This window comes from Berghia stephanieae, chromosome 1, assembly GCF_034508935.2.
Source record: "Berghia stephanieae isolate SIO BIC M18660-M18661 chromosome 1, UCSD_Bste_1.3, whole genome shotgun sequence".
Classification (NCBI taxonomy): Eukaryota; Metazoa; Mollusca; class Gastropoda; order Nudibranchia; family Aeolidiidae; genus Berghia; species Berghia stephanieae.
This window is the reverse complement of record NC_088360.1, coordinates 48,107,534-48,125,596: the sequence shown is the minus strand read 5'-3', so window position 1 is coordinate 48,125,596 and position 18,063 is coordinate 48,107,534. Positions and strand designations below refer to the sequence as shown.

The 18,063-nt window shown below is 36.5% G+C and overlaps 2 protein-coding genes across 5 annotated transcripts; both read right to left on the bottom strand.

The window, feature by feature from the left end:
* Window positions 1–3,985: 3,985 nt before the first annotated feature.
* On the bottom strand, window positions 3,986–11,863 carry LOC144976666 (uncharacterized). Of its 3 annotated transcripts, none has more exons than XM_078920998.1 (2): window positions 11,778–11,863; window positions 3,986–6,049 (listed from the first exon to the last, which is right to left on the bottom strand). In XM_078920998.1, the coding sequence occupies exon 2, from the start codon at window positions 5,931–5,933 to the stop codon at window positions 4,002–4,004; it is 1,932 nt and encodes a 643-aa protein (XP_078777124.1). In that variant the 5' UTR covers window positions 5,934–6,049; window positions 11,778–11,863; the 3' UTR covers window positions 3,986–4,001. The 3 variants fall into 3 exon arrangements, with proteins under 3 accessions (XP_078777124.1, XP_078777134.1, XP_078777141.1); XM_078921008.1 differs by having other exon boundaries at window positions 11,349–11,786; XM_078921015.1 differs by having other exon boundaries at window positions 11,601–11,786.
* A 4,045-nt stretch (window positions 11,864–15,908) lies between these two features.
* LOC144976658 (uncharacterized) lies at window positions 15,909–17,845 on the bottom strand. Of its 2 annotated transcripts, XM_078920975.1 has the most exons (3): window positions 17,752–17,845; window positions 17,097–17,212; window positions 15,909–16,732 (listed from the first exon to the last, which is right to left on the bottom strand). In XM_078920975.1, the coding sequence occupies exon 3, from the start codon at window positions 16,719–16,721 to the stop codon at window positions 16,197–16,199; it is 525 nt and encodes a 174-aa protein (XP_078777101.1). In that variant the 5' UTR covers window positions 16,722–16,732; window positions 17,097–17,212; window positions 17,752–17,845; the 3' UTR covers window positions 15,909–16,196. The 2 variants fall into 2 exon arrangements, with proteins under 2 accessions (XP_078777101.1, XP_078777111.1); XM_078920985.1 differs by lacking the exon at window positions 17,752–17,845 and having other exon boundaries at window positions 17,097–17,344.
* Window positions 17,846–18,063: the final 218 nt, after the last annotated feature.

Here is an 18,063-nt window from a genome sequence, read left to right as displayed (position 1 = left end):
ACACTAAAATGTTTACAAATCATAATCATATACATGTAAAACTAAAAATAATACAGTGCATAACGGAGAGATGATTTACAAGACAAAAAATTCCATCTCCCAAAACTCTATGTAATGTATACAGACTGTTTCCCTCCAACCGGGGTATCCGGCCAGGGCCAGGACAAAACCAAGTAATCTCATTCCAAGACAAAAACAGAAAGCATGTTGGAAAACAGATATAAGAGGGTAGAAGACACAGTAAGTACCTCCCTGCCCAGTATGGGAGGTCAGGAGTCCCACTCAGCAGCAGTGATTTGGTTGGGGTGGGGAAGAGAGTGAGAATGTGTGTCATATTCATATTGCCGCTGATAATTTTATTGTCACGTTTTTTGTGTACGTGTATAGGGACCCACTATGGTCTCTGTCACAGGCTGTCCCCTTGCACTTCCTTCTTTACTAAGTTAAGTCACTCAGAATGACTGTGAAAGGAAAACTAAGCCAGTCATAGCGTGAATGTTATGGACAGAAAGCTTATGCAGCCACTCTACCCAGGGACCGGGGAGGGAGGAGATTTCTTAGCGCACTACCGACTACCCACTCACTCTATTACAATCACTGGTCTTTATTGTTACAATTTAATAAATCCTCATCAATGATGTTGACAGAAATACAATGGTAAGCAACATGTGTTGCTGAAGTGTAATAATGCAGGTTTGGACTCACAACACAACCTCAATAAGATCCAAGACTTTGACTCGGCAAAAGGACATTCTGCTGTTTTTCTTGTCCATCCAACAGTGAGATCAGGAGTCCCACCCAGCAGCAGTGATTTGGTTGGGGTGAGGAAGAGAATGAGAATGTTTGTCATATTGCCGCTGATAATTTTATCGTCACGTTTTTTTGTGTGTGTATGATATAGTGTATAGGGGACCCACAGGCTGTCCATCCAGGAAAACGCCATTCTCTCCCCCCCCCCCCCCCCCCCCTCCCAAAAAAAAAAAATGAATTATGCCACAGAAATGCCCAAAAAAGTGAAATTGTGCAATAAATTATACCAGAAACAACAAATTATGCAGATTTGTTACTGTTGTTCTGCTGATGCAATTTGTACATACACAAGCAAACAATATACACATTTAAAAGCAAGAAGGAGAAGGATAAAAAAAGACTACAACTGAGATCTCAACTCAAAACATCGAAAGCCACTAAAAATTGATGCAATCGACATCTGAATAAAGATTTTAACTCACTCAACCCTAACACCGACTATATCCGTAGTTTACCCAGGTTACTTTTACCCCATGCCTATTTATTACATTTTTCTGAGAAAATTATAGGTGTAGGATCAAATCTAATGGTTTTAGTTTTTGAATGTTAAGGGTAGTTGAATAAAACTATCTATGTACATGCTCATTTTACTGTTAGTTATCATTAATATTATTATTCATATAATATTTATAAATAAACCCAAATAAAAAATAAAAAAATCAATTTCCCTTAACCCTACAATGTTATCAGGCCTACCTTTGTACATGAAAAAGTCTTTGTTTTCTAACAACACCCCCACCACTCCTCAAAATGAAGTTTTTCTTCACACTTCCCTAAAGGGAACAAACCAAATAAGATTACCTCAACGTTCTTCATTTTTCAAAATTTTAATATTTCACAATACTAGAGCCATTACCAAGCCAAGCATATTGTCACATAAAGTGGAAACGTTCTACTCTTCTGACGTGTTTTCAGCATAAAGCAACTTAATAATTAAGTTGATTTCATCACAAAAACTAACCCTATTTCATAATCTGACATGGCGTTTTTTTGCAAAAAAAAAATCTCAAATTTTGCGAGCTAAAAACAGCAAAATTTGCAATAAATTGCAATTAATTTTCCAAAAAACCCATAATTAGACATGAAAGAGAAGGGTATCTGTTTGTTTTTAAGGGTTTCACGATGCTTGCAACAAATATAAGGTCATAACAGCGCCAGTAAAAATGAAGAAAATGAGATAGTAAAAAAGTAACTACTCTTGATTAATTATCTTTCACATTCTGCACAAGCTATCAAATTAAAAGAAAAGAAAAGTCGTCTTTTTATAAATCTTTTTTTTTATCTCGAAAATTTTCAGATTTTGTGGCCGCAATGCAAATCAGTGATAATTTGAGAGTTTTTGCAGCCGCAAGCGATGCAAATAACTGCCATGCCAGCACAATATATGTCATTCTTTTTAAACCCTTGATTGATTAATTATACTACAACTTGGGAAAACAGCAGAATTATACCCATAAACCTCATTTCAGTCCTTGGCGTGACTTTCCAACCTGGCCTATGTCTTTCTTTGACAAAAACGGCCACTTTTTAACGCAGAAACTTCAAATTTTGTGACTTTTCTTAGCATGTCCCTTTACTTTCCCCTATGGTCTGGTCAGATTTTGTTTACAGAGTGTAAATAGTTTGACCACTACAAACAGGCAATGTAAACCACGGAAAATTTCCATTTTGTGGATATAAAGATTTATTATTATTATTATTACTGTTATTATTATCATTCCACACAGTTTTGTGTGTTGGTATCTTATATTGAGAACACCTAAAAGTTTCATTTCGACACATGCACAACTAAGAGGAATACACCCAAATGTTTACAAACCAAATATTATTTAAGGCAAAAAATGTAACAGTAACAGTGCATAACAGAGCTATAATTTACAAGGACAAAATATAATCTCCCAAAACTATTATAACTATACATTTGACTGTTTCCATCCCTGTCAAGGACTCAAGTCAGGAAAAGGACAAAACTTAGTAATCCCATCCAAAGACAAAGCCATAAAAAAAAAAAAAGAGGACAAAACTTAGTAATCCCATTCAAAGACTAAGTCAGAAAGCAGATAACAAATAAAGGGGGATAGTAGACACACCAAGTGACCCCCTGCCCCCCCCCCCCCCCCCCCCCATCTTGCCAGGTGGGTATCAAAAGACCAAACCGCAACAGACTTTCTCATAGCAGCAGCTATACCCAATAATTCAATAACAATCCAGCCAATGTACAGTGGAACCTCCCGATAACGGAATGCCACGGGACCGAGTTTTTATGTCGTTATTTAGAGGTTTCCAAGATGGCGGACAAAGTGGGCGTGGTAAGGCCTGCGGGACCAGTTTTTTAATAACATTGACAAAACAAACAAAACATTGTAATTGTAGTGTATTCCTCTTAGAGGGTTCTTGTGCGTGTGTCTGGATGAGACTTTTAGGTGATCTGAACTGAGTACACTGATAGTGTGCTCCTGGAATCTACATCTATTCCCTATTTAAACCATTCCCCTTTGTCTTACTTTTTCTTATGTCATTTCAATTGTAAATATGTAAATCTAGAATGTTTTTTACTATCCAATTTTCTTCCTTTTTACTGGCGCTGACATGACATAGATGTGTCACAAGCGCTGTAAAACCATTTAAAACAAACAAAAATAGGTAATTCGGACGCTGCGAGTTAGATGAAATTCCTCCTCCTCCTCCCACAAAAACACTACCTCTACTACTGCTACTACTATACTACTACTAATATTATTATTATTACTACTACTACTACTTCTATCACATTTTCCAATATTTTGTGTTTACTTGCTTACACTTACATTTATACCTTGGTTTTTATTAAAGCATATTAGCCAAGATTCGTCAAAAAAAGCTGCGTTCTCATTGGTTCAAGCAGGAATCGTTTTTTTATAAACTTTGAGTACTCATACTCGGTATTTGTAGTATCAGATATCTACGAAAACTGCCGAAAATCGCCAAAATGATGTCGTTATTCTGAGGTTTTATCAAAAAGTGCGTCGTTATTTGGAGGTTTTTTTTTACTGATCTTAAACAGAAAAAAAATCGGGACCACGGGTCAATGTCGCTATCAGGAGGTTGTTGCTATTCGGAGGTGTCGTAATCGGGAGGTTCCACTGTACACTCAAAAGTATAACAATGCAGTAACAATAAAAGAAAATACAGCAGATAGAAGTATGTTTTCTTTATTCTTGAAGGATTACAACTTCTAATTTAGGAATTTGACTGTCAACCAGGCCACTTATACCTGGAATGACTACTTCCATCAGTGAATTTGTGTTATCCGCAAATGAGGTAACCACGGAACTACTAAAATCATGTGTGGTTTTCCCAATCTCTGCAGACTCTTCAACAGAATTGGCAACACCAACCGAGTAAGTCTGTGCATGTTTCATTTGCATATGTGCCTCTAAGGAATTCCTATACATAAATGACTGTGTGCATAAAGAGCAAGGGAAAAGAAGATTGTCATCAGAATGTGATTTCATGTGAGTTTTTAGAAGTTCTATACTAGCACAGTTTTTACTGCAAACTTCACATGTATAGGGTAAGAGAGATTTATGTCGTTTGATATGTTTATAAAGCACACCACAGTTAGTAAATGTTCTTGGGCAGTTTGGGCATTGGTATGGCTTATCCCCCAAGTGATTTTTCCGATGCCGTGAAAATGTTGCCTGATTTGTAAATTTTGCAGGACATTTGTCACAGTAGAACATTTCATTTTCAGTATAATCATCAGGATTCTTGTGAACCAACATATGCTTTTTCAACCTAGAAAAAAATAGACCACATAAGGTACACTGCTTTTTTTTAGCCTTTGAATGGTTAACAATATGTTCCTCCAACTCCTCTTGAGATGAAAACAAATAGGGACACAGCTCACATTTGAGAATATCATTCGGATGAAAATCTTTATAATGTTTGTGCCTACTTGTTCTGTTCGGAAATACATTATCACACAGATGACACTTGATCTCTTTGCAATTCAGTTTGTGTTTTGCCAAAGCACCTTTATCAGCAAACCACTTGTTACACCAGCGACATCTTATTGTTCCGCTTAATTTATGGTTTTTCATGTGTTGCCTAAATTCATTTCTCTCCCCAAACTTTTGTGGACATCGACAGCACTGAAAGATACCTTCTCCTGTGTGAGCCATATTGTGAACCTGCAACTTCAAAATATTTTCTGCCAACACACCACAAGTATCACAACTGTACCAATACTGTCTATCTTTATAGACTAATGAGGCACCCGAGCCACCATGGTTGGATCTTTTATGAACTTCAAGAAAAGCTTGATACTCAAATAATTCAAAACATTCATCACACTGGTATTCATTGGTGGATTTAACTTTTCTGTGATCTTTCAGATCCTTGGATGTATCGAAAGTTCCATAACAATCCCTACATGAATGAATAACTGATGTGTTTCTTTTCGTACCTGAAGCTGCAGTTATATTATCACCATCATCGTAGACTACTTCCTTTTTAAGAAGTTTTTCAGGTGACAAAACATCATCTAAATTACGAGATAAATATTCATTGTTTACATGTTGATATGAGTCAGTGTCATTTGAATCTTGATAATTTTGATTAACATAATCTACTTCATTTTTAACCTTTACTGCAGCTTCTTGTCTGATTTCATTGTCTAGACTTTGATCTTCAATTTCACTGTTGATTTTTCTCTTTTTACCATTCCTTATGTTCTCTTCTTCATTAAATTCTGCTGTGGCAAAAGTTTCGGAGCATCCATCGACAACTTGTGATGTTTTCACATCGGCATCTAAAGTTGTAATAGTTAAGCACTGTCCATCCTCTGCTTTCACAATTTTCTGGGTGGTTTTAGGAATACCTTGATCAGACGACAGTTTTGCCAAGTCGATGTAATTTCCCCATTTTCCAAATCCCTCCAATTCTGAGTTCCTTTGCAATGAATGTTCATTACTTTTAGATACTGACACATTGCTCTTCTGACTTGCTATGTCTTCGTCCAGAAGTACCTCCACTTTTATAGATTCGTAAAACCTAATGAGGTATTTGGAGTCATCAACACTGACAATTAATGTACCATGATTCCACTCATTTTCATACAGATTAATACATTGTCTGACCATTTTTGATGGGTTTAAGGCTTGAATTCCCTATAAAATTATGATATATAACTTAGGTGATGAACGTCTGCCCCATTGACTGAATCTTGACATGTTCACAAACTTGTGGAAGAATCAATCTGAAAACAAAATAATTCATTCATTACCATGGCAAAAACAATGATACATAAAAAATGTGCAGGAAAAGCACCTAAGGCTTTGTAATCTAGTTGCATGGATACATCTCCTGTTTACTGTATGTCAAAGGTTTGAACCTCGCAGAGGGTGATGCAAAGTTAGACTCTTAGGAAAGGCTTCTCACTTACATTTTTACATTAATCTCAAGAGTAAAATGAGTACCAGGTTGATAACAATAACTTTTTCTGTCATAAAGAAATTAGATCTATAGGCTCAGTGTTGCTATTGGCTTGGGAATCCTTGTAAAGCACCTTAGCACATTAACACTCTTGAGTTCACCAAGATAGAAAATCAAACAAATTTTGTTTAATTTTCCATTCACATGAACTTAAGAGGTTCAGTGGGTTTTGTGTTATATACAAACATGAGCCTTCATACACTGCAATATCCACAAAAAATGGTCAATGCAATCTTTAAACCTTACTGTCACTTGATATATCACATACTATTACTATTCGCCACTTTTTTTGACCCTGTAATCTACAAAATTAAATACTAAGCTACCAGAACCTGCAGACTGAAAAAAAAGTAATGGGCGAAAATGAATAAAACAGCTTCAAGTGGGAACAAAATACCAAACACCAAATGTTTCAGGCTCAAATCCCTTCTTCAGCCAATAGCAAAAGCAGTTAAACCAATAATAATAATAATAATAATAGCCTCAAGAAATCGGGGAGAGAAGGCTCTAGTTAGACTAAGCTTTGAGGTGACTTTTTTCCAGGCGGAGTTGTCGTACCAGTAAGGTCGCGGGTTTGAGCCCCCGTCGCTGCTGCAAAGTTTTTATTCTCTGTTGTCTTCTGGCACTTTCCTAATCACTTCATTTCTTATAATTATCAACATAAGTGCCTGCTCCACTCACTTTTCTGGATTAAAAATTCACCCCAAATGCCAGATCATACTCATTGTCTTAATCGGTTCTATGTTACGTGTATGTGTTGAGAATATTGGCTATTACTATTAAGCTTAAATGATGGCCAATTAACTTTGCGGCGTTTGTGTGTGTTGAACCCGTGACCACAAGAAGTCAGGGAGAGAAGGTTCTAGTTAGACTTTAAGCTTTGAAGCAACTTTTTTTGGGGTCCTGGCATACGGTAGAGTCCCGATCTCCCCGGCCAGACTGAGTTGTCGTACCAGTAAGGTCGCGGGTTCGAGTCCCCATCGCCGCTGCGAAGTTTTGATTCTCTGTTGTCTTCTGGCAATTTCCTACTTACTTCATTTCTTGTTGTTATAAACCTCCAATAATCACTTACATTTTAAGTTAAAGTGATGAATTAATTTTTTAAAACGTTTTAGTTAGAGATTTTCCCATAATGTGATGTAGCTGGAGAACTATCAGGAGTTTGTGCCTCACCACATATAATATATATTCAGACACAAAGACAAATACAACAAAGACTGCAACTCAAACTTTGTCTTACATTTTTCTGCTGAGGTTACACGTAGTTTTATATATAAGATGAACATATAGTAGTCATTCATTTGCTCCAAATCAATGCCCCACCCCTTAACACTCAGAATGAATCAATGAAGCTAGAGAGAGGCCTTTTGTGCATATAGTGTACATTACATGTCCTGTCATTTTCTCTTGATCAATATAAAAGATTGGTTAAATCACTCAACTCAGAAGGGACCACTTTTTATAAAACGAAAGTACCAAAGTTAACAGCCTTTCGTGGTCCTGAAGGGTTGACTTTTACGGCTAAGCACAGTACAGTGTGAGTGTGCGATTATTAGATCTACTTATTTATTATTTGACTGTGGTTATTCTGACTCGAGTCTGAATAGTCCCCATGTCTATTCGGACTCAAACTCCACTGCGCATGTGCAATAAAGTTATTCGGAATAGTTCCTGTGGCACTATAGTTTTTTTGTTTTGTTTTTGATATATTGTGTGTGTGTGTGTGTGTATCTTATTTTAAAAATTAGAGCGAAATCTAATGTCACCTGCTAAATCGCGCTCATTATTATAGCTCAGCCCTGATATTGATTGCACCAATTTTCGTAAGTTTCCTATTGTGACTATTTCTTATAATGATAATAATAATAATAATAATAATAATAATAATAATAATAATAATAATAATAATAATGCTGAAAACTTATATAGCGCTATAACTCCGAGACACCAGACTCTAAGCGCTTAAATTACAAATTACTTTGGCTGAAACATACTCATTCACACACACAAGCACACACAACACAACACACAACACAAACCAAACCTATCTTGCTTCTCATACCATCTACTAAAATCGAAACAAATATGTTTTAAGCGAACGTTTAAAAATAGACAAAGATTCTTTTTCACGAATGCTCTGCGGTAAGGCGTTCCAAATAGAGGGTCCGAAATGAGAAAAGGATCTCATTCCAGCATTTTTCCGAATTCGAGGGACAACTAGTTTTGTGGAATCACTGGCCGAACGTAAGGGGCGGGGTTTTGAATATCTTTCAATTAGTTCTGAAAGGTAGGAAGGGGCAGTACCTTCAAGACAACGATACACTAAAACACAAGCTTTGAATTTAATTCTTTTCCCAACAGGCAGCCAATGCAGGTCATGAAGTTGAGGTCCGGCAGAGTCGCACCTATGCTTCATGAATACCAGTCTGGCAGCGCTGTATTGGACAATCTGAAGACGTTTCAGATTGTATTGCGAAACGCCAAACAACAGAGCATTACAATAATCCAATTTCGATAGTACGAGGGACACAACCAGGTGCTTGGTCACATCCTCAGATATGAACCGTCTAATGGAAGCAATCTTTTTTAGTTGGAAAAAGAGAGATCTAACCAAATTATTAACCTGATGCTCCATCGACAGTCCAGAGTCTAAGAATGTGCCAAGGTTTTTCACTTTGTCAACAATTTGAATAGAGCCATCCCCCAACTTCAAATCTGTTTCATTTTTCCACTTCCTGTTCCCCACATACAGCACCTCCGTCTTATCATCATTCAGTTTCAGTCTGTTCTCATTCATCCATTTCTTAACACTTTGGATAATAATAATAATAATAATAATAATAATAATAATAATAATAATACTAATACCTTATAATAATAATAATAACAGTAAGAAGAAGAACAACAACAACTAAGAAGAAAAAGAAGAAGAAAAAAAAAAAGGAGAAGAAGAAGAACAACAACAACAACAAAATCAACAATATTTTATAAACTTAAAAAAGAAAAGAAAAGACAAACTGATCCAAATAAAAGTTAAAAAACAAACAGAAGTAATTTTCAAAAATGATATTGAAAAATAAGTTAACCCCATTGAGAATTTGAACCCAGGACCTTCCAGTTTTTCAGAGTCAAACAGCTTAGCCACTACGCCTCAGATCCACTTGACTTGTGGAGATATTTATTCATGTCTACATAAAATATTTTTAAAAAATTGGAATGCCACTTTTTATTTATTTTGAATGTCAGTTGCATATATTAGAAAAAGAAAAAAAAACAAGACATACTGATGTTTTTTTATGTTAGATACCACTCAATTAGAGCATATAATCTATTGCTATTGTTATGTTAGGTGTCTCTCTATTATTATTATATAGTGCGATATCTAGTCACTTTGATTTATTTTAAAATAAATAAAATAAAAAATAAAATTCCCTTTATTCATCCCCAAGGGGAAATTTGTCTTTAGGATCTTCCAAAGGAAGACCGGAATAACCCACGCGTCAGCCGCAGTACAGTGCCACAAAGTGAGCTAGGGCTAGGTGACTTGCTCAAAGCCACACAACGAGGCGGGTAGTCTTTTTAAAATTAAAAAAAAAATTATTTAATTTATTGACAAGTACATAAAATTGATGCAAACGAAAATATCAATAATGAAATGGTAAGAGTATGAGTACGGTAACTACCAACACGTAATCAATTTGAAGCCCAGTTAGAAATTTAAAAGAAGTGTTAAAAGTTAAAACCCTTTATAAGGAACAAAAGTCAAAGTAACTATGGTCTAAAGGAAAACCCTTTCCAACAACTTTTCACGATATCCAAATAAAGGGAGGCCTTCCGAAAGCTCCTACATCCCCAGTATATTCTTTTAAAAAAAATAATATAATGTTCTAGTTCTAGTAGTAGGGGGCTTTTTTTTTAAAAAGTCTCCCTCCCGTTCCCAAACCCCCTAATAGAACATTATATAAAAAATATTAAAATACTGGGGATGTAGGAGCTTTCGGAAGGCCTCTCCAAATAAAATCAGGACAATATTTTTGGGCAACAGTCACTACGATATGGGAAAAACAGAATTTCCTCTGAACTCTTCTTCTTCTTCTATCAGTCCCACTCTCTGCCCACTGCCCGCACTGTGTTTTCGCACACACGTTGAAGTTATGAGTCTGAATAGCCACAGGAGACTTTTCAGACTCGAGTCCGAATTTTTTAAATTGCCACTTCGTTATAATTTCAAGAGTAGGTCAAGTGTGGAACAGTCTACCAGAGAAAGTTGTCAGTGCTGATTCACTTAACTAGGAACTTTGATAAAATTTTCAAACTCAAAATATCTTGATTTGACTCAGTCAGGGGGATGGGACTTGAAAAAACATAAAATTTGATACCTTATTTGTTTCTCTACGACCTACGGTTCCAGAGTTATTTATATTTTTCTACTGAAATTTTTTGTCAACTATACAGAGAGAATCTGTGATCTCACTGCTGCCTCAAAACCAGCATCTCGCGGCGATCGGGAAATTTTGAGTCTTGCAGTCAACATGGCCCACTTATACTTATTGGTTTCAGTAATTTTGTTTCAATCAAAAAATAAATGGCAAGTGTTAGATATCATTTTAAAGGTCAGAAAATAAGCTTTATTTTCATATAAATCATCTTCATGTATGGAAAGTATGGAAAAAATTAATGATAAAATGGAAAAAAAATATGAGGTTTTTGTCCTAAAAAGTGGGGTTGGTGGCGGGAAAAATAAAATAATGAGCGAGTATATCAATTTTTATGAAATTTGGCAGAGATATTCTTCAATTAATTGTCTATCGATGTAGGAAGTATAATTAAAATGTATCCATAATTTAAAAAGTTGTTATAATTCAAAAATTTATAAATTTTTATTACATAAATTTTCTGAGAAATACAATCAGGAATTGAGAATGAAATACACCGTTAGAAAGCTTGTTTTGTGCCCTTTATAATGATACCAAAATTAGTCACATAGGTTCACAAATAACGCCATGGTGACCAACACAGTAAAGGGTCAAAAATAAAGTTCCAAAAAAGGAGTTTCCCCTTACAGTGAGCCTATCGGCGGTCACTGGTGGAGTTATCCAAAGTGCCTAACTTAACTCATTCAAGAACAGACTGGATAGCTATTTTTTAAAAAACCAAGAAATCTTCTATGATTACAAGGCTAGCATCACATTCTGTCTTCACGGTAATCTGCAACCGGAAGAAACAAAGATGACACCCGAGTCCAGCGAAGAGGATCATTGAGGACCTGTGCTGGAAATCATCTCTCTAAGGATCTCTAACAAGTAATTTCTTACAACTTCGCTCTTAAACTTAGTTGGATTCCAACTAGACGTCTAGTGCCATTCTACGCAGCGAACTGAAGATTAAGATTAAACACAAGCAGCACATGTGGAGGGGCACGAGTCCAGACTCTAATAATATTATCTAATATAATATTCTAGATATGATATACCCTACATAATAGAACTTACGGGCAAACTGAGTTAGCCGAGTTGTTACTTCACGACAAAGTTTCTGGCTCGGAACGCTCTCTATTAAACCGGAAGGAAGAGAATGATGTTATTGAACATAACATTGGGCTGTGCGGTGCAGTAGGATGGAGGCTAATCAATAGTCGGCGGGTCCAATATCGACAATACTGAACTGTCAAATATAGGTAGATAGTAAGTACTTAACAGTTGTAACGCTGAAGTAGAAATTATATTATAAACGTTTTATTGTTTACTCTGGCTTTCAGTTCTCATCATCAACAAGTTGTCCCATTTTGCCACCAAGGAAAGAAAAGTCGTGTCTTTTGCAATTTTACATTCAACAGAGCACGGCATTATCTGTATCTGTATGGTTGGCGCTGAAGAAACCAATGGTCTGGTTGTATTTCAGCGGCGTCCTCATTGGGCGCGGGCCGATGTCAGTCGGGCCTTGAAATCGTTTAGGTGTGGTGCCATGATGACCAGTTCATCCAGCCCATTCCACTCCGAGATCGTTCTAATGAAGAAAGAATTTCTGTAGTTTTGTGTTCTTGTCTGTGGGATTTTGAAGCAGTTCGAATTGTTTGTGGCGTATCTGTCAATGGGGTTTTCGGTTATGTGGTTGGCGAAAGTGAGTGCTCGGATTTTTCTTTTGTTTGGTCGTGGCGTGAAAAAGGAGTCTGCCTTTATTGATGGTATTTGATCTGTTATTATCTTGAACATGAATGACAGACGGGTTTCTTTTCTTCTTTGTTGGAGGCTGATGAGATTTCTTTCTTCTAACATTTTTGTTATGCATCCTGGGGTTCTGCTCTTATAGTTCCCAGTTATGAACCGGGCGCCTTGTCTCTGGACTCTCTCAAGTTTTTGAATATCCTCTTTCAGGTAGGGGTCCCAGGCAACTGCTCCGTATTCCAATTGTGATCTCACAAGTGCGAGGTAGACGTTTTGTTTGCATGACGTGGGGGCGTGGCTAAGATTTCGGCGGAGAAACGCGAGGGTGCAGCTTGCCTTTTGGGTTATTTTGTTTATGTGTTTCCCCCATTTAAAGTCCTTTGAGAAGGTGATGCCAAGGTATGGGTTATCGTCGACTTGTTTCAGGACGGTGTTGTTTAACTTGTAGGTCTCATTGCACTTTTTAGCTGTGCTGAGGGTGTAGCATTTGTTTGCGTTAAATTTCATTCCCCAATCATTAGCCCACTGTTCGAGACTATTCAAGTCCTCTTGTAGCAATTTTTGATCATTTGCAGATTTTATTGGTCGGTATATTAGACAGTCATCGGCGAATAACCTAATCTGAGATTTTACTCACAGAGGTAGGTCATTGATGAAACAAATAAATAGTATGGGTCCTAGCACCGTTCCCTGTGGTACTCCTGATATGACTGGACATTCATCCGATGACGTGCCGTCTAGGACTACTTTCATGGTACGTTTTGTGAGGAAATTACAAAGCCAAGTGTGTAAAGAGCCACGAATTCCGTAATTTTCTAGTTTCTGCAGGAGTTTTTGGTGGGGCACAGTATCAAATGCTTTGGAAAAGTCGGGGATGCCGATGTCTGCCTGAGTGTTGGCATTCTGGAGTCTCAACAGGTCGTTTACAGTTATTAGGAGTTGGCTTTCACATAGTATCCTTTGCGAAACCCGTGGTTCAGGTCAGTTAGGATGTCATTGTTCTCAAAGAGGTCCATCATGTTCTTACAGATTATATGTTCTAATAATTTAGATATAACAGACGTCAGTGAGATTGGACGGTAGTTCTCTGCTTTATTTTTGTTGCCTTTTTTTAATACAGGTGCGATGTTTGCCTTCAGCCAATCATTAGGGAGCATCCCGGTGTCGACCGATTTTTGGAAAATTATGCATAATGAGGGGGCCAAACTCTCAGCACACTCCTTTAGTACTGTGTTGGGGATGTTATCTGGACCTGACGCCTTAGATGGATCGACGTTTTTCAGCAACTTTTCAACTCCTGAGATGTTTATGTTGATATTAGTAAGAGATTGGTCACACCTATGTGATGTCGGTGGGGTGGTTGTATAGTGTGGATCATGAGGGGTAAAGACAGATTTAAATTGATCCAAGAGGATTGTTGCTTTATCATTTATCCTTCCCCTTAATGTACAGGGTTTCATTTTCTTTCAATGGGGCTACACCAATGGAATCGTTTTTCTTGCTTTTTATGTAGTTCCAAAATGGCTTGGTATTGTTTGTTTCAAGTCCTTTTTCTATGACATTGTTAATGTGCGTCCATTCTGCTTGCCTTATTTCACGCCTACTTTGACGCTGCAACGATTTGTATGTATCCCAGGTTCCGCTCAGTTTAGCCCGCTTGAATGCTTTTGCTTTGCGTCTTATAGTCCGTTCCCTTAATGGAAAAATTGTGCAAATCGTGTAACCAGCATGAAATTTTCACACAAAGTGCAGAATTTTATGAGGATTTCGAAAATAGGTGGCTCCAAGTTGAAATATAGCTGGAACCACGAGTTATTGCCCTCTAAAGGTGACAAAATACATTTTTTCAACATTTTACTTTTTTTTCTCAAAAAAATACGGTTTTATAAATATTTTATAATGATGTGGTTATTTTGCTATTCCCTTGCGTACTTTGGACTCAGAAAATATTTTTCCATTTGAATTTTATTGAAATATATAAGAAAATACGAAATTCAATTGGGATTTTTCAGGAAATTAAAAAAAATATATATCTCCTTCCTGGAAACTGTTTAAATGGTTTAGAATCTGACATATATTTGAAATGCCATGCATTTCAAAAACATTTTTTAATCTTCACATCCTCTAAAATCAAGCAATATTAATTTGATTTTTAAAAAAACAATAATAGACAATTCAACCGCCAAAGCAAGTACCCCTTCTCCTCCCGACACACACGTACAATCACTCTCAAACATAAGAGTACAATGTATCTCTATCATATAGCAAATAACACGTTTAAATTTATATATATATATTGTACAATACATATTTATTCAATGAAGAATTGAACCATTTAAAACATTTTTTTTTCTGTGTACATATTTAACAGCAGCATTATTATAGATTTACATCCCTTTTTTAAAATTACATTGTTGAAAACATACAATTGAAAAACGTGTTTAAAGTCAATCATTGTCTCTAGAACATTGACCATTGCAGGCACATAACAGAGTACATGGAAGAGATGCCTTAACACAATTGCATCTTTTGGAGCATCCCTTTGATGAACAGTTACATTTAATCAGATTTTGTGAGGCATGTGTAAGGTCAGTCAAAGTGGACCACTTTGGCATCCCATCTTCTTTCCAACCAAAATCTGATTTGGAAGGAAGACTAGGGTCTTTAGAAAGAGAGCGTTTCCATACATAACCAGCTTGGTAAACTGCTCGATTTAAATGCTGTTTGAGAGCTTCACGAGTTGGTGGCATATTGTCTGGAAGGCGTGACTTTTTTGTAAAAAGTTCACGCCGGCATTCATTGACAGCAGATAAGTTGGTTGCTCTGTCAAACAACAGACAAATCTCTGGATGATGTTGAAATACTTGTCTCTTTATAGAACTGGCACATTCTTTTACTAGTTTCAGCTGAAATATCTTTTACCCTAGCATAGAAAATTGATAAACCCAGAGCAGACAGTTTATCAATAAGACCTTTCTTTCTGGTTTTGGCAAAAACCATGACTCCTAAATAAACGGGGATTGGGGTTTCCTTGGACAACTGTTTTCTAGTGCTACCTGAATTTTGCGGGCTTTTGTTGCTGTGGTTCAACATGATAAGCTGTGAAATTGTCATGGTATGTCGATTCTGATGACCTAAACTTAGCGAACACTGACCACTTCAAATGCCATTCACAATTTTCACTAATTTGTGTGGTACACTATTGACAATGCTATCATGATCTATATTGAGGGGTGATATGAATGTATGATTTCTTATTTCTGCTCTTATAATATCAACTGCTTTTTGTATTGCAAGATCATCTTTTGAATCTAAATCGGAAATAGCTGCTTGTGAAATAATATTCCCCTCTTTGAAAGTAAGCAAGACTTCCCGCCCATCCCTGTATTCCATTAAAGAAGGAACTCTCGATAGTAAATTTTCTTTGAATCTAGTTTTATGTACATATAAATCCGACAAATTTATGGCATTTAATTTTGACAAAAGTAAATTGTAGAGATCATTCAGCTTAAACACAACATTTGTGTCTGTGCGAGCTTGTTGTTGATCAATAAAATTGACAATATCCTGTTTGCATTCTGCAATGTGTGTTTTGTATTTGTTGTCTGAAGTATTTTTACATCTAAAATCGTCTGCTCTTCTGTGGAACAGTATAAGGCAAGGCTTATGATACTTTGCTTCCATCGCAATAAGATCACCCTCCGCAAATACTCTAAGAATACTTGTATCTGAAAGAAGGACAGCTTCCTAGTAGACTTTTTGTGAAAGAGCAGGAGTCCGGACCTCAGTCAATTCCCCTTCACAACCCTTACAAAACAAGCAGTGTTTGCTTATATGTGATGTGTTTAATGTGCCTCTTGTATCAGGACTTGCAACTGCTTCACTATTACATTGATTTATCTTCTTTGCAAGCCTTTTGAGTTTTGATTTATGAAACCTGTGTCTGCAATTCTTATGGTAAAGTCCATCATTGTCTCTCAAAAAACTAGCAAGACATTTCACAGGTTGGTTAATATTGAATTTCAATGCTATTGGCAATCTACCTGAGTCATGAAAAAGTTTGATATCCTCAGAAATGGCAACATAAGTGTCTTCAATACAATTTAACTTGGTTGCTTTTTTAGGGTTTGTGAGAGGAGAATTTTCAATGGTTTCTTGACAAAACAGGCACTTCGACCAGTCAATTTCAGGGGAAGCTTGATCGAGTCTTGGAACTTTGTTCAGATTTTTACAGTCGACAATGGATGTCTGCCGCTTCTTTCCTCCTGCCATATTAGCGCATTCTAGGAAGGAAAGAAAAATAAATCAAAACCCCATGACATACTCAGGAGACAATATTTAAAGTTATTTCCTACAAAGTGTGAATAACGTAGTTTCTCAAGTTACAGAAAATGTTACCATCTTAAGGCGATATAGGGTAGCTTGAGAGATGGCAGAATGAACAAGTTTGTGTGCGTGCGAGTGTGTGTGTGTGTGTGGTGTGTATGCGTGTTAGTGTGTATTTGTGTGTGTGTTTGCGTGAGAAAGGTTAAACACATATTAGTTGACGGGGCTTGGATAGCTCAGTGGTAAGATTCTCTGCAAAACAACAATAAAACAACAACAACAACATCAACACACACACAACGAACACATACTTCCAAATACCTGTTAGAATGGAACTTTAGTCCTTGCAATCTTGACCATTCAACAAATCAAACTAGCATTCCCATTTGACGAGGTCCCCAGGCATGATGCTTTTAAGGAAACAAAGGACTGTGAGGCTGGCAAGTAGAAATATAACAAACAAGTGAATACATTGTTTAAAAAAACCAAACCTGAACATGCAAAAGGTAAAGCAATGTGTGTGAATATTAGCGTGTATTGGTAGAATTGTGTGTGGAGATGTTCTTTTTTTGATCAACTGAGTTAATAATAAATTAGTTATGTATTTTTCTTTCTCGGTCAGCAGTAATGATAAACACCGTTATTCTATCATCAATCATCGACAGGCTAATCTATATCTAATCGAATCTAAAAGGGTCTAAATTTAGTACTGACATAGCACATGTAACTTATATTATACTAAGATAGAAAAATATGTTCAGATCCAAGCATGGGCCATAATCTTACTCTATCTTTTGCATCCTGGGGGCTTATGATATGACTGTGACTCAGATTTGATCTGACCCAATTCTTTTTTCACAACTCAATTCTTTTGTCATACATTGCGCAATACTTATCGCACTAGCATGCGCATAAAGTAAAATAACATCACGATGATATAAGACATTTATAATAGATGAAAAAGATTGTTCCTTACCTTTTCAATGAATATCGATTGCACAAAATAAAATTGTAGTTTGTTGACATCGTTCAAAAGACAAAACTCATTCTCTCAGTTATTTTTTTAGACAACACATTATGATGCAATTGTCGGTAGATGGAGCTGTCGTTATCTCGAAGGGAGAGGCGGTGACAGATGACACAACCGCATTTCGATTTAGCATTATTGTACTGTACACACTGGTTGAAAGAAACCTCTTTAACTGCTTTAAATATTTTTTTAGTCTCTTGTTGTTTTTTTCGTTTACAGGCGCTAAGACATCCTAGTACATACTTAGTAAAGGATAGG